The sequence below is a fragment of the Microcaecilia unicolor genome, chromosome 8, assembly GCF_901765095.1.
Source record: "Microcaecilia unicolor chromosome 8, aMicUni1.1, whole genome shotgun sequence".
Classification (NCBI taxonomy): domain Eukaryota; kingdom Metazoa; phylum Chordata; class Amphibia; order Gymnophiona; family Siphonopidae; genus Microcaecilia; species Microcaecilia unicolor.
The window spans coordinates 2228529-2245213 of record NC_044038.1 but is presented as its reverse complement, the minus strand read 5'-3'; the positions used below and the strand labels follow the sequence as shown (position 1 = coordinate 2245213).

At 42.2% G+C, this 16685-nt stretch overlaps 1 protein-coding gene across 4 annotated transcripts in view; it reads left to right on the top strand.

Moving 5' to 3' along the window:
* The window catches only part of LCMT1 (leucine carboxyl methyltransferase 1), an 84783-nt gene that overhangs the window by 63423 nt on the left and 4675 nt on the right, over positions 1–16685 (top strand). For all 4 annotated transcript variants that reach the window (XM_030211555.1, XM_030211556.1, XM_030211554.1 and 1 more), the window contains 2 exons: positions 553–654; positions 15475–15566. In XM_030211555.1, coding sequence (XP_030067415.1) covers positions 553–654; positions 15475–15566 — 194 coding nt within the window. The remainder of the gene's footprint in view (positions 1–552; positions 655–15474; positions 15567–16685) is intronic.

Sequence of the window (16685 nt, the reverse complement as noted above, 5' to 3'; positions counted from 1 at the left end):
TCTCATGTGAAACTGCTCTGTTGCTGTCACGGTTGTCCATGTCATTTTTGACCACACAAATTAGCCCTTCCCAGTCTACAATCTTTACAGTTTTTTTGCCCAGCGATGCATAGTACTCACATCAACACAGTCATCGCTATAAACCTGCATGTGGTGGTGGTTCTCAATTGAAGGGACTCCAGCAGTCAAATTCTATCACTGACAAGTGCTCACTGCATACTTCCATTTCACAAGCAATAGCAAAACAGCTTCTTCACACAGGTGAAGGAAGAGATTTCAGAGAGCAAGTGAGCACGTAATGCTTCAGTGCTGCCATCTGTTGATGAATTTTTTGGAGATGGAGGCATTATTTTTCATTTAACCCTTGTATTAAGACTTGGCGAGTTCCTTTTACTAGCAATAAGTGGTTAAAGGTTACAGGTCATATTTACTCTCTCTTTCCCTCTTTCTTCTCCTTTTGTAATTTGCCATGAAACTAGTTATTGTGTAGTTTGCTGGGGTGGCCACTTCAGCTGAACACGGGCGTAACCACGTTTTCTCCCCTTTTCCCAGGTGAATATGGGTGATCGTTTCGGGCAGATCATGGTGGAGAACTTGCAGAGACGGCATTGCAATCTGGCTGGTGTTGAAACATGCCAGTCTTTGGAGTCACAGGTCTGGCAGCTTTACGTGTTTTTTATTGCCACTTTTTAAGGCTACCAATACTTCATATAAAGAATTTATATTGTAGGACACTGATATAAAGCTTATTACATAGGACAGTTGTTTGCCCCACCTAAACCCCAAATATTTTTAATCTGAGGTCCCTTCACCTTTGTAGTTGTAGACATTTTGTTCTATGAACTTTTGTGGACCTTTATAGTGGTTTTTCTGTGAGACAGACCTCAACTGAAAAGCCTGTTGTCTGGTTGAGATTAAACTAAAGATTTTGTGATTCTGTCTTTTTCCCATGGATTCCTTTGAAGAGAGTTTGATTTTGTAGGTCTCAATTTGGAGTGTGACAAGATCTGTGATTAAAAAGTGTTGTGGGTCTGTGTGTATGAAGCACCCGCATCCTGAAGCACTTTTGACAAGTGCCCTGGGACACACAGCTCGTGAAGAGCATTTGTACAACTTAGCCAAGATCCCAAAGTGCACAAGTACTGTGATGTGTTGCTTAAGCTTAAATGCTTCTAATTGAGGAGAATAAACTGTATTATTGCGACTTCAGCAAGGAGAACCCGGAACTGAAGAGAGACAGTTGCAGAGACCCAGTGCATTTTTTCTAGTGAAAAAGGTGGCAGTACTCAAATGCCAGGCCACCCTTCAGGGGTGGGGTGATCACTGAGGGACCAACCCCACAATATCCAGGCCCTTCAACCAGTCACAGGATCTATGACAAGGCAGAATTGGTTTGTAGAGCCTGAGATCTTTCATTAAAACTTGGGGGACCGTGGGTCAATTTTAGCAGACAATGGAAAAGGTGCTCGTTCTCCTTACCCCCTCAGAAAAAAAGCCCTGCAGAGACCAGACTTACTGTCTGTGGGGTAGACAGGGTGTGGGCTTTTGAATGTGGTTTGTTTATTTAATGTTGAGAGTTTAACCAAAATACAGCCATACAGTACAGTATAGAAGGTAAATCCTGCAGTCTGTGTACACAGCTCAAAGTAAGTTCTTGTTAAAATACTAACAATCTCATATACCTGTTCTCGGCAAAGGACCTTGTCATGAAATGGCTATTTCCTTGGATTTTATAGCTTTTTCTTCTCAGTTGACCAGTAGCCTAATCTAACAACTTTCTTCTCAAAATTTCATTTGAATATATAGATATGGGACTTAAATAGATTTTGGAATTGGGTTACTCTGCCTTCAATTTGATTGTTTCCAACTCTCAGCGTTGTCTGACGGGAACCGATTAATGTGAAATAATGTTGCATTGGTTAGCTCCTCCATGTGTAAGAAAACACACTAGAGGGTTCATTTTCAAAACAGAAAAACGTCTAAAAAGTGTCATAAAGCAACATTTGGACATTTTGCTTACCAAAACGTTAAAAATCACTATTTTTGAAATCTGTTATGCAGACGTTTATCTTTGCATTTCATTTGCAGTACTTCCAAATCAAATAGGGGATGTTGAGGGCAGGATTAGGGCGTTCCTAACACTTGGTGATTTTTCTGCCATAATAGAATAAAAACAAAACATCCAGGACCAAAAAACGAAGACATTTTGAGCTAGACCTGTTAAAATGAGCAAGCCACAAAAAAGTGCCCCAGATGACCATTGGACGAATAAAGGAATGACCCCTCCCACCCCCTAAATATGTGAAAGAAACAGTACATACCAGGCTGTGACAGCTTCAGATGTTATGGCCAGTCCTATTAGAGCAGCAAACAGATCCCTGGAGTAGCCTAGTGGTCGGTGCAGTGCACTATAGAGAAGGGGACCCAGGCCCATATCCCACTCTAATTGTTACACTTGTGGTGGAAAGTGTGAGCCCTCCAAAACCCACCAAAAACCTACTGTACCCACATATAGGTGACACCTGCCACCATAAGGGCTATTGTGGTGTACAGTAGGTTTTTGGTGGGTTTTGGAGGGCTCATCATACAATAGTGGAATGGAGGAGTGGCCTAGTGGTTAGAGCACTGCTCTTGCAATCCAGAGGTGGCCGGTTCAAATCCCACTGCTGCTCCTTGTGATCTTGGGCAAGTCACTTAACCCTACATTGCCTCAGGTACAAACTTAGATTGTGGGACAGAGAAATATCCAGAGTACCTGAATGCAACTCACCTTGAGCTACTACTGAAAAAGGTGTGAGCAAAATCTAAATAAATAAAGATTCTAGAATTCTAAAGAATAACAAGATTCCAATTCAGAATTTCAAAGTGTAGAAACATTCCATGTAGAACCCCAAAGAGTAACAAGATTCTTTGGGGTGGAGGAGTGACCTAGTGGTTAGAGCACCGGTCTTGCAATCCAGAGGTGGCCAGTTCAAATCCCACTGCTGCTCCTTGTGATCTTGGGCAAGTCACTTAACCCTCCATTGCCTCAGGTACAAACTTAGATTGTGAGCCCTCCTGGGACAGAGAAATATCCAGAGTACCTGAATGTAACTCACCTTGAGCTACTACTGAAAAGGTGGGAGCAAAATCTAAATAAATATAAGGGGGTATCAGCGAGATGTGTACCTGGTACTTTTTATGTGAAGTCCACTGCAGTGCCCCCTAGGGATGTCTGTGTGGCCAGTCTACTAAGAATGCTGCTGCCCCCCCCCCCCCCCCCCCACCCCAATACATCCCAGTGGCTTGATTTTGTGCATTTTTCAATTGGACATTTTTTTTTTTTTTAATGGACCAAAAAGATAAACGCACAGAGCACAAAAATATCTAGTGAGTGGCCATTTTCAAAAAAGAAAAAAAATAAGACATTTTGCTGTTTTGAAAATCCTATATCCGCTATTCGGATTCTGAATGTTTTGAACAAAACGTTCAAAGTCAGACTTAGATGTCATATCGAAAATGCCCCACCACAACCTTCTGCTCAGTGTGCTGCTGCGGCTAGGAAAGCGAATAGAATGTTGGGTGTTATTAGGAAGGGTATGGAGTCCAGGTGTGCGGATGTTATAATGCCGTTGTATCGCTCCATGGTGCGACCGCACCTGGAGTATTGTGTTCAGTACTGGTCTCCGTATCTCAAAAAAGATATAGTAGAATTGGAAAAGGTACAGCGAAGGGCGACGAAAATGATAGTGGGGATGGGACGACTTTCCTATGAAGAGAGGCTGAGAAGGCTAGGGCTTTTCAGCTTGGAGAAGAGACGGCTGAGGGGAGATATGATAGAAGTGTATAAAATAATGAGTGGAATGGATCGGGTGGATGTGAAGCGACTGTTCACGCTATCCAAAAATACTAGGACTAGAGGGCATGAGTTGAAGCTACAGTGTGGTAAATTTAAAACGAATCGGAGAAAATTTTTCTTCACCCAACGTGTAATTAGACTCTGGAATTCGTTGCCGGAGAACGTGGTACGGGCGGTTAGCTTGACGGAGTTTAAAAAGGGGTTAGATAGATTCCTAAAGGACAAGTCCATAGACCGCTATTAAATGGACTTGGAAAAATTCCGCATTTTTAGGTATAACTTGTCTGGAATGTTTTTACGTTTGGGGAGCGTGCCAGGTGCCCTTGACCTGGATTGGCCACTGTCGGTGACAGGATGCTGGGCTAGATGGACCTTTGGTCTTTCCCAGTATGGCACTACTTATGTACTTATCTATTTGTTTTCCTTGTTATTCAGTCCTTGTAGGAACAAAAAGGGACTTGTTGCAGATTAGAACACGATTGGAGAAAATCCAGGGATTCTCAGATTAAGCTTGCTTAGAAAACCTCAAGTCAGTAGTACAGGTTGGAATTTAATGAAGTCAAGAAAACATTTGAGTTTCATGGGCTCCTGCGAGTCTGACCAGTTTGAAGAGCACAGAAGATTCTAAAGTATGAAACCCCATTAATTAAAAAAAATATGTATCTATCTAGCTAGTGCACCTGAGTGTAAGCCACCTTGAGCTACTACTGAAAGATGTAAGCAAAATCCAAATGAAAGCAGGTCAGTGACCCTAAGCATAACGCAAAATGAATAATAGAATGTCTTGGCTAGAAGCAAGTGAGTGTCGTTTGTAGCTCTGGGATAGTTAAAAGAAAATAGACAAACCCAGGCAACGTAAAAGAACGTGAGCTGTTCTGTGAAGAATTGCCAAAAACTGCACCGTCCGGCTGTGGAAAGTTGGTAGACACCTGTCCTAAACCAGAGGCTCTCAAATCTGTCCTAGGGGATCCCCAGCCAGTCTGGGTTTCAGGATATCCTGATGAATATTCATAAGAGATTTGCATGTATTGCTTCCATTTCGTGCATATTCATTGATTTTATCCTGAAAACCTGGAGCTCCCCAGGACAGGTTTGGGAACCTCTCTCCTAACGTTATGGTCGTCGTCGCTGCAGAAGGGACTTCTGGCAACTGTTCAGTCAAGGGGTGTGAAGGCATCTGCAGCCAAAGATTTTTGGGTCCTTTAGTCTTAATTACTTTTTGAATATTTCTGTAATTTCACTGAGCTACACAACGTTCTCCTAAGCTTTCAACATGAAAGAACGAAATCCTCCTCCTTTAAAATGCAATTTGAAGTGAAAAATGTTAAGCTCCAGCATGTGAAAAATGTACAAGGTGCTGTAGCTTTTCAATAAATCCAGATATCACATGGCTCAGATCCATACTAATGGGGTCTAGCAAACCTTTAGTTGAAATGTTAAAGATATTTAAGATAAACATTTGAAAATGTATTCTTTCACTGAGTTCACTTCTGCCCTAGGTGGGTTATGCTATTAAAACATAGATTTTAAGTATAAAAATACATGGTGGATGAAATGTTATGGATTTTTCCAGACTTGGTGTAAGCCACATTGAATTGAATTGTGTCCAATTCTGGTTGCCGCATCTCAAAAAAGATATAAAGGAATTAAAAAAGGTGAACGACTTCCCTATGAGGAAAGGCTGAGAAGGTTAGGGCTCTTCAGCTTGGAGAAAAGGCGGCTGAGGGGTGATATGATAGAAGTCTACAAGATAATGAGTGGAGTAGAGTGGACAGATGTGAAGCGTTTGTTTACACTTTCAAAAATAATAGAACCAGGGGACACAAGATGAAGCTAGAATATGGTAGATTTAAAACAAATAGGAGAAAGTTTTTCTTTACTCAGCGTGTAGTTGGACTCTGGAACTCGTTGCTGGACAATGTAGTGACAGCAGCTGGCCTTACGGAATTTAAAGGGGGTTTGGACAGATTCCTGAGGTAAAAGTCCATTGAACATTATTAAAAAAATTTTTTTTTGGGGGGGGGGGGGGGGGGGGGGGTTTGCCGGTTTCTTGAAGCCTGGATTGGCCATTGTCAGAGACAGGATGCTGGGCTTGATGGACCCTTGGTCTTTTCCCAGTATGGCGGTGCTTATGTGCTTATCAATAAATAAGAAAGAAGAAAATTTCTAGCACTTCCGTAACAGAGTCAGTCTCTTGGTGGAACATTTCATTTGCGTTTTCCTTTAGATTTGCTCATACCTTTCAGTAATAGCTCAAGGTGTACATTCAGGTACACTGGGTATTTCTGTGTCCCTGGAGGGCTCACAATCTAACTTTGTTCCTGAGGCAATGGAGGGTTAATTGACTTGGAGCAGCAGTGGGACTTGAACCGGCCACCTCTGGAGATCGAGATTAGTGCTCTAACCACTAGGCTACTCCGTTGCTGCCAGTCAAACTCATGTTGATGCAGCTGAAGAAGGGACTTGATGCTTGGAAATTGTTTTCTGCTCTCTTAGACTCATTTGCTTTTGGTTTTTTTTCTTTTTTATTTCCCGCTTAAGATTGGGGGAACCCCCTGGACTTCTGGGGTACTTTTTCTTTGGCTTTTCTCTCCACTTTTATTGGTGGATTATGTAGCACTTTTGACTTTCCTTTTTTTTTTTTCTTTATTCTTGTATTTCTATTACTTTTCTTTTCAAGTTTGTTCTTGTTAAACTTAAATGCAAATTAAAAAAAACATATTTAGACATACAAACACAGTACCAAAAAAGTTCAGCTGCTGCAGCACAGCATCAAAATCCCTGTATACTGCAAATTCACATACTTAAAAAAGTGTGCATAAAAAGATGTTTTCAATTTTCCTATGCTAGTAAGATCTACCTCACAAAATCCCTAAGAGTCTCAGGTTCAGAGCAGGTTACAATATTACACCAAACTTACAAAAAGGAAGCATAAGCCTTCAAGTTGGGGGCGTCTCAGCTTGACTTTATTAATCAGCCTGACACGGTCCGTGTGTCGGCTGAAACCGCTTGCGTCAGGGGTCTATAGATGCTGTCAATTTCCAAGGATATCAATTATCCTCTGTAAGAAAATCCTTTTTGTCTTGAAAAAGACAATTATACTTGGATCAAAGACACCAAACTGGCAATGTGGGAACTACTGCCAGCTCTGTCAGCACCTCCCCTCCCAGTTGGACTTGCATTCTCCTTCCCTGGGTGGCAAATACACAGCAAGATTGAAAGACCCCCCCCCCCCCCCCACTCAAACTAATTAAAAACAGCATTAAAAATGTCTTCAAAAGCTTTCTAAAAACACTGTAGGATGGACTCTTGAATGCCCAAGAGTATATGATCCTTCATACATTTTCTTATATCTAATATTCCTAATAGATGGAAAACATAAATGTTGCATTACTGGGACGGACTGATGGTCCATCAAGCCTAGTATCCTGTTTCCAGCAGTGGCCAATCCAGTTTACAAGTACCTGGCAAGATCTCAGAACAGTAAAACAGATTTTATGCTGTTTATCCTAGAAATAAGCAGTGGATTTTCCCCAAGTGCATCTTAATAACGGCTTATGGACTTTTCTTTTAGGAAGTTATCTAAACCCTGCTAAGCTAACTGCTTTTACCATATTCTCTGGCAATGAATTCTAGAGTTTAATTACACGAAGAAATATTTTTGCTGATTTGTTTTAAATTTACTATTTAATTGCTTCATTGCGTGCCCCCTAGTCCTAGTATTTTTGAAAAGAGTAAACAAGAGATTCATGTCTATCCATTCCATTCCACTCATTTATTTTATAGACCTCTATCATATCTCCCCTCAACCATCTCTTCTCCACCATCTCTTCTCCAAGCTGAAGAGTCCTAGTCGCTTTAGTGTTTCCCCGTAGGGAAGTCATCCCATCTCCTTTATTATTTTCGTTGCCTTTCTCTGTACATTTTCTGATTCCACTATATCTTTTTTTGAGAATTGCACACAGTTTTCAAGGTGCGGTTGCAGACATAAGGCGCATACAGACCGCACCTTGAGTATTGTGTTCAATTCTGGTCACCGCATCTCAAGAAAGATATAGTGGAACTGGAAAAGGTGCAGCGAAAGGCAACTAAAATGATAGTGGGGATGGGACGACTTCCCTATGAAGAAAGACTAAGGAGGCTAGGGCTTTTCAGCTTGGAGAAGAGACGGCTGAGGGGAGACATGATAGAGGTATATAAAATAATGAGTGGAGTGGAACAGGTGGATGTGAAGCGTCTATTCACGCTTTCCAAAAATACTAGGGCTAGGGGGCATGCAATGAAACTACAGTGTAGTAAATTTAAAACAAATCGGAGAAAACTTTTCTTCACCCAACGCGTAATTAAACTTTGGAATTCGTTGCCGGAGAACGTGGTGAAGGCGGTTAGCTTGGCAGAGTTTTAAAATGGGTTGGACGGTTTCCTAAAGGACAAGTCTATAAACCGCTACTAAATGGACTTGGGAAAAATCCACAATTCCAGGAATAACATGTATAGAATGTTTGTACGTTTGGGAAGCTTGCCAGGTGCCCTTGGCCTGGATTGGCCGCTGTCGTGGATAGGATGCTGGGCTCGATGGACCCTTGGTCTTTTCCCAGTGTGGCATTACTTATGTACAAAGGCATTATAACATTCACATTTTTGTTTTCCATTCCTTTCCTAATACCCAACATTCAATTGCTTTCTTCGCTGCTGTCACACACTGAGCAGAGGGTTTCAATGTATCGTCAGTGATGACTCCTAGATCCTTTTACTGGTCTATAGTTTGGGTTCTTCTTTCCCCACATGCATCACTTTGCACTTGCTCACATTAAACTTCATCTGCCATGTGGATGTCCAGTCTCGTAAGGTCCTCTTGCAATTTTTCACAATCCTCTTGCGATTTAACTACTTTAAATAACTTTGTGTATTAAGCAGATTTAATTACGTCAGTTAATTCCCATCTCTAGGTCATTTATAAATATGTTAAAAAGCAGTGGTCCCAGCACAGACCCCTGTAGAACCCCACTATCTACCCTTCTAATTTGAGAATACTGACCATTTAACCCTACTATGTTTTCTATCTATTAACCAGTTTTTAATCCGCAATAGAACACAACCTCCTCTTCCATGACCCTCTAATTTCCTCAGGAGTCTTTCATGAGATACTTTGTCAAATTGTGTACCTGGAGTTTCCAAAAGGCATATCAACCAGCTCACCTTTATCCAGATCAGACATTCAGAATTACGGATTTTGGCCTGACTTCCTAACAAGCTGACCAAAGAAGGAAAACTGTCGGGAACAACACCACTTAAAGTTTTAAAAACTAGACAACAAATTTTAAATTTTATACGTGTTTCAACCGGTTATGCCACCCCACTACTACTACTACTATTTAGCATTTCTATAGCGCTACAAGGCATACGCAGCGCTGCACAAACATAGAAGAAAGACAGTCCCTGCTCAAAGAGCTTACAATCTAATAGACAAAAAATAAAGTAAGCAAATCAATTATTGTGTACAGGAAGGAGGAGGGTAGGTGGAGGCAGGTGGTTACGCGTCAAAAGCAATGTTAAAGAGGTGGGCTTTCAGTCTAGAGTTAAAGGTGGCCAAGGAAGGGGCAAGACGTAGGGGCTCAGGAAGTTTATTCACTACATAAATGTAAATACCCTGGCAGTTTGTTGCAAAGTAGGGCCCGTTACAGAGAGAGCTTTTGCTCTAGTCTCAGCATAACTGATCAAAGCTGAATTCTCAATAGACAACTGTACTTCAGTCTCTAATCTCAGTTGTTGCTGTGGATGGTTTAGAGATGACATCTGGGACGAATACCCGGGAGTTTTCACATATACCAGTTGACGAATAAGTGACGTCATTTTATATCAAATTCAAAATGCTACAGGCAGTCAACGCATTTGCTTTAGAATTTTGCGTACTATGTATAAACCTGGACCCCCTTTCAATCAATCTTGCTGCTGCATTCTGGATAACTTGTACAGCTTTACATCAAAAGATTCTAATTGCCAAAAACAAGGTAGTATAATAATTGTTGTAAAAAAAAAAAAAAAACATGGTTTTGAACAAGTCTGAATTCATAGACTGACAACACTGGCTTTAGTGTACTCGACATTGGTAGCTCAAAGAAACATGAGTTTATCACCGTAGTGAGTTGCTTTTGCATAGTAAGCCTCGAATCTTGCATTATACCTAAAAGTTTCATACAAAATAGTACCACCACCAGATTCTGAATCTGGCCCAAATAAAAATTCTACTACACTTATTACAGCAATGAGTAAAAGGACTGCAAGGTTCTTGGAGAACTCGGCTTCCAAATTTCTTATTGCTGCCAGACATGATCATTGCTAAAACCGAAGAAGAACTTATGAAATAGAATTTATTACTTTTGATGTACGAGATGTGATATTGGATGCTAGTTCTTTTTTTCTGTTAAGCACTGTAGAAATGCAGTATTTGTATACAGAAGAGACGAGAATGGCAAGGTTGAATGTCGGTGCCACACACTGGGCTGATTTACTGAACCAAACACCAGTTACAGCTGCAACCAGTACTAAGATTACAGACGAGGTCTGTAGCACACTGGCTGAGAAAAAGAAAAAGCTAAGCCCTAGAATGGAACCGTCTTTTTTGCTATCTCTGATCCCGCTGTGAACTGTGCATCTATTTCAGGTTTTACATCACAATAACCTATACTGTGTCTGAGGGGCCAAAATAATTTAAACGGGCTCTATCAAATCTAAAGTTCATAGCTGACCATATGAAAAATGAGATGAACTAGAAAGTTCTGGGCTTCAGTGACGTAGCCAGACAGCCAATTTTGGATGGGCCTGAGCCAAATGTGGGTGGGCACAACATTTTATCTGCCATGCCCTACCCCACCTCAAAATATAAATGACACTTTCTCTGAAGGTGGCCAGAATTCCCTTTTACCAAGCTTGGCAGGCAGCAGCATCATCCCTAAGCCACTGATGCCGGCACCCCAAGCACGTATAGTTGTCAGTGGCTCAAGGATGCTGTTGTCGACTGCAGAGCTTGGGAGAAGGTTCTGGCCATCTTTGGATGAGTTCCACAACTGGGGATACTTGGGGATCCCCACCAGCTATACAGCAAGTGTCAGGACCGATGTTAGCCCTGCTACAGCCCCCCTCCCTGAACCCCTCTCCTCTCTGCCTCCCCTCCAATTTCCCCACCTGCCATTACTATCACACCGCAAAGGGTACAGGAATGCACACAAAGTAGCAGCAATATCAAAGTGCTTACTAACCCAACACACTATGAAACAATTTATTGCATCAACATATGTAATTTGTGTTTAATTTTTAAAGACAATGAGGCATCATATATGGCTCTAAAATAAGCTACAGGATCTCCTACAGCACACGGATAATCTAGATACGAAGCTCTCCAATTTGTCGTAATCATTTGCATCCAATGTCTTATTTTATCTTTTACATAAAAATGCACTTCTGCAACAAACTTTAAAAAAAAAAAAAAAGACAACAAAACAGCGACCAGTTCACGTATCTGAGAATGCAGATTACAGCACTGCAGAGACTTGATCAGCACACTGACAGACCCTCACCAAATACAGAACCAAGGGATCACAAATTAGAAATCAAAAATATTTAGACAAAAATTGAACTGGGAACCCCAAGAAGATAAATCTAGCACATACTACAGCACTGGAGATCTACTGAACACAATACAAAGACATTTACTTATGCACATTTCCCGAAGCTAAGATATTTCTTCTAAAGCATTCAAAATAAAAACAATTTCTACCTTTGTGGTATGGACATTTTATTTTTCCTTCATGTTGTTCTGATTTCTCTTTTCTGCTTTCCTGTCTGCCATCTGCTAATTCTTCAAGTAGCTGCTGTTCATTTGTCTTTTTTCCTCTCTCCTTTCTATTCCCTCACTACACCTGCCTTAACATATTGATTGTTCCTTTTTAGCTCTTTCCTCTCTCTCTTTTTTTTCTGCTGTCAACTCAAATGTCACCCCCTGTCACCCTTCTCCTCCTTTTTACTTTTCAGCCATCTATCATATTTCCATCTTCTCTCGCCCAGTAGCTCTCCCATTATCCATCTCAAACCTTCCCCAGCCCTCAATTCTTTTTCATCTTTAATCCCCATTACCATATTTCTACTCTTTGTAATCACTATCCTCTCATTCATTTCCTTGCCACCACCTCCTGGCCTCTCCCATACGATTCCACCATCCCCTCCAACCGTCTAGCCCATCAACTGTTCCCTCTTTCTCCCCATCTCCACTCTCGTAGCCTGACATCTCCCTGTCCCTTGTCTCTTCCCTCCTGCTCACCCCTTCTCCCTCTTTTCCCTCACTCCCACTGTCCAGCATTTCTCCATCACTCCCTTCTCCTGGATCCCACATCTTCCTCTTTCTCTCTTCCTCCCTCCCTCCCTCTCATCTTCTTCCATGTCCAAAGTCTCTCCTCTCCTATTGTCCACCATCTCTATCTTTCCCTCCCTTGTGCCCAAAATCACTCTTCCTCCTCAATGCAGCATTTTCCCCTTCCTCCGTCCACTACCTTGTCCAACATTTCTCCTCTCTCCCCATGCACCATCTGTTCCTCCCCTCCACCCCTATGTCTAACATTTCTCCCTCTCTCAACCCTCCCCTCCACCCTTATGTCCAGCAGTTCTCCCCTCCCCTCCCATGTCCAACAATTCTCAGTCTATGATCTCCCCTCCTTCCCCCGCCTCAGCATCTCTCATTCCCTACCCCACCTCATAACTTTCTGTGATCAGATTTCTGGCAGCGACAGTGTGGAGGGAAGCAGGCTGGGCTCCCATGGTCCTGCATCTTCCTCCCCTAAGCATCGCTCTTGTGTGAGCAGGTCTCCAGCAGTGGTAGCAGTTCTCACACGCTCTCTACCGCTAAGTCGGAAGCCTCCTTTCTGCAGCGTCCTGCCATCTAGTCAGAACAGGAAGTTGCAACAGAGGGGGATCGGACACGGCAGAAAGGAGGCTTCCAGCTTAGCAGCACCAGCGTGTGGGAATCGTTGCCACTGCCGGGGAATCCATTCACTTGAGGGCGACACTTAAGGGAAGGAGATGCAGGACTGGGAGCCCAGCCTGATCCCCTCCATGCCAACTATGTTAAAGGTGCAGCACTGCTGGGTGGGCCCAGGCCCACCTGTGACTACGCCCTTCTGGGCTTTGTTGAAAAGACTCAAGTTACAATTAACAAAGCTGCACAGGTTTCTTCTGTTGCACTGCTAATACCTGAAGAATTAGGCAGCTCAGTGAAACTCTATCTAGACTTGGCCATGGAGTTGTAGGTGAGAATGAACAGATGGTGTGCCTGGACCCTAACAGACTTCGTAGCGACTGCCAAGCAGCTGGCTTTGTTTGTGTTGTCTTCATGGTCAGATCAAGGACAGTTGAGCTAAGCAAGAAGGTGTCATGGACAACATGTTGGGTTGACTTGGCTGATTGCCACTAGTTTTCACTGCCAGTGGGTTTATGAAAGAATTTTCAGTGCTCTGCTCCTCCTTTCGTTCTCCAGTCATATTTGTCAACAGTGTTTTGTAAATGACGTTGATTATATTCCTAGAAAGTACTGGTATTAATGGATAGCCAGACACTGAATCTAATTTGACTCAGGGATCTGACAATTGCCTTAGTGAGAATTGAAGGAATATTATGTAAGGGAATATAATTTAGTATCAGAATTTGCATTAGGCTTTTATTTCCTGCTGATCTTTCTCTCCTCCCCAACAAAGAAAATCCAAGTAATTTGAAGACTCTTGAATTTTTGGTGTTTGCGTCATGGTTGAGAGTAGTGGTAAATGAAGTAAAGCTCTATCCTTGGCCTTGTTCTGTTCAATAATTTTGTAAACGATATTGCAGAAGGACTGTCTGCAGTGGTTTGTCTGCGTTTTAGCAGATGTTACAAAAATCTGCAGTAGAGTAGATCGTTGGTTCTCAAGACAGTCCTCGGAATATCTGCAAAGAATATGCATGAGAGAGATTTTTACACAAGTGGTCTTTAGATTTAATGGTAAAAAGCTCAGGGTCGTGCGTCTGGTCCGTAAAAACCTGAGAAGGCAGGATAGGGGTGAAGTTCTGAGCAGAATCTGGGGGTGATCTTCTGATCTTAGTGTGGTTAAACAGATGACAGCAAAAGCCAGAAAGATGCTTGGGTAGGAAAAGGTTATATATTTTCCGCCAAAATCGTTATACCCACACTAGCCCACTCCTCAAGTCACTTCACTGGCTCCCTGTCCGCTTCCGCATACAGTTTAAACTTCTCTTGCTGACCTTTAAATGCTTCCACTCTGCAGCCCCCATTACCTCTCCACTCTCATCTCTCCCTACATTCCTTCCCATGAACTCCGCTCACTGGACAAATCTCTCTTGTCGTCCCCCTTCTCCTCTACTGCTAACTCCAGGCTTCGTTCCTTTTCTCTCGCAGCACCTTAAGCCTGGAATAGACTTCCTGGACCTATATGTCTAGCTCCATCTCTACCTGTTTTCAAATCTATGCTGAAAACCCACCTTTTCACTGCTGCTTTTTAGCTCCCATTAATTCCCTCACCCGTAACTGTCTTGTCTGTCTGTATTATTTAGATTGTAAGCTCTTTTGAGCAGGGACTGTCTCTTTGTGTCAGGTGTTCAGCGCTGAGTGAGTCTGGTAGCGCTATACAAATGCTAATAATAATAATATAATGCCTTTATGTAAGTCTCTCAGGGGGGACCTCCATTTGAAGTACTGTGTATAATTCTTTTAAAATGATATAAGCAAGATAGAGCCAGCCCAAAGGGTGGCTACTAAAATGGCCATTGGTATGATTTCCTTCACAGCGTCCCTGTCCTCTTTACTTCTGTGAAATCTTCTCCTCTATAAATTGACGGCGTTCTTTTCTCTTTCTAGGGTATTTATATTGTAAGTAGCTTTGCTACATGTAATGAGGAAAGGTGCTTTATTAAGTCTAATCAGCTGTCATCAAGGTTTAACAATCACAGCACGTTTAATGTGGTGGGAAAAGGATAGAGACATGATAGACGTTTATTTATTTATTTATTTATTTATTTATTTTTGTTACATTTGTACCCTGCGCTTTCCCACTCATGGCAGGCTGAATGCGGCTTACATGGGGCAATGGAGGGTTAAGTGACTTGCCCAGAGTCACAAGGAGCTGCCTGTGCCTGAAGTGGGAATCAAACTCAGTTCCTCAGTTCCCCAGGACCAAAGTCCACCACCCTAACCACTAGGCCACAAAACATCTCCAAGGCATATACTGGTATTGTGGATTGCAAAAAGGAATGTTGGCCCATATGTTCGATTGTCTGAACCTAGAGCACTTCTGGACTCAAAATTCAGGCAAATATTGTGCAGAACCTAAGTAAAGGTCATGAGAGGAGAGGAAACGGGAGTAGCTTGCTCTGGGTTGTTGTAATTGAAGGTCCCATCTCCAGCTTTAATTGAGCTGGGAGAATAAAGGTGAAGGGCCGAAAGACAAGTAATGTGGTCTCTGTTGATAAGAGCACATTCTGTATCTAAGTCAGACAGAAGTCCCTATTTTACTGATTGGTTTCCCACTTTTTCGTTATGAAGAGGGAGCATGTAGCATTTCTGGCATATCCTTCACTCTGACCACTGTTTCCTTTTGTAGAGAGGCAGGTTGGTGTCAAATGGATGGGAAAATGCCAGTGCCCTGGACATGATGAAAGTCTACTCCAGTCTGCCACAAGATGATGTCAGAAGGTATGTCCCTTTATTTATAACAAATAGTTGACATGCAGCAAAATGTAGAAATCTGCCTGAATGAAAGCAAATAGATTCTGATATGTACGCTGATGGCGTCTTGGATCAGCAGACTTACTTTCCAGGTATACTTGCTGGCCTGCTTTGTTCACTGAAATACATGCTGTCAGCGTGATCAGATGAGTGCGGTACTGTTAGGACGTTGCTGGGAAGCCCATCCCCAAAGTAGCGCCTACCTTTCTGGTAGCATTTTCCCAATTCTCTGAAGTGCAGGGATCATTTCAGTTGTATTTGTGTGTTTGCATCTTTTGTGGTACGATAAGCATTGAACACAGCATCTAAACGAGAGATGAGTATGATTTAGAAGAGGAATAAGGTACTGTTTACTCACAAAGAACATCTGAGAGAATGATTCAAAAGAAACCAGACTGGTATCTTTCTTTGGACTATGTGAAGGCATTAAACTGATGGAAATAAGACCGGATAAGACTAATCAGTAAATTATACTGCCGTTCGAAGAACAGTGGGAACGCACTGAACGAGGAAACAAAGAACAGTCAGGCAAGGATTTAGTATTGATTTTGCATTCAGCTTCTGTTTGTAAAACTCAAGATGAACTGCATTCAGATACAATAGTCATTTCATTACATCTGAGGCAGTAGAGGCTGAAGTAATTTGCCTACAGGCACAGGGAGTGCCAGCGGGATTTGAACCCTCAGCCCATTGCTTCTCAATCAGGGTTTCAGGGCCACCACGATGAATGGTACTGTACGTTAAATAAATCTGCAGATATTAGAGATCCGTTTTACCCATATATTTGTAGGGGTAATGTTGAAACCTTGACTGGCTTCCAAGAGATGGTTGAAAATATTGCACTTAGACCTCTCTTCTCTTTCTGCTTTTGTAGACTGGAAGGCTGAAATATCAGCAGCATAGGCTTGCCAAACCATCTAGTATGTAAAACGGTGGAGCTTGGCATCTTCTGCAGAACAGCTATAAGGCTATGAGACTTCTACAAGGCAGAACCTGGAAGAAAGCCAGGAATACAGATAATTTGATAGGTGGACCACAGAAGATGCAAAATACATAGCCAAAAAATCAGGGGAAACTAGATATCAT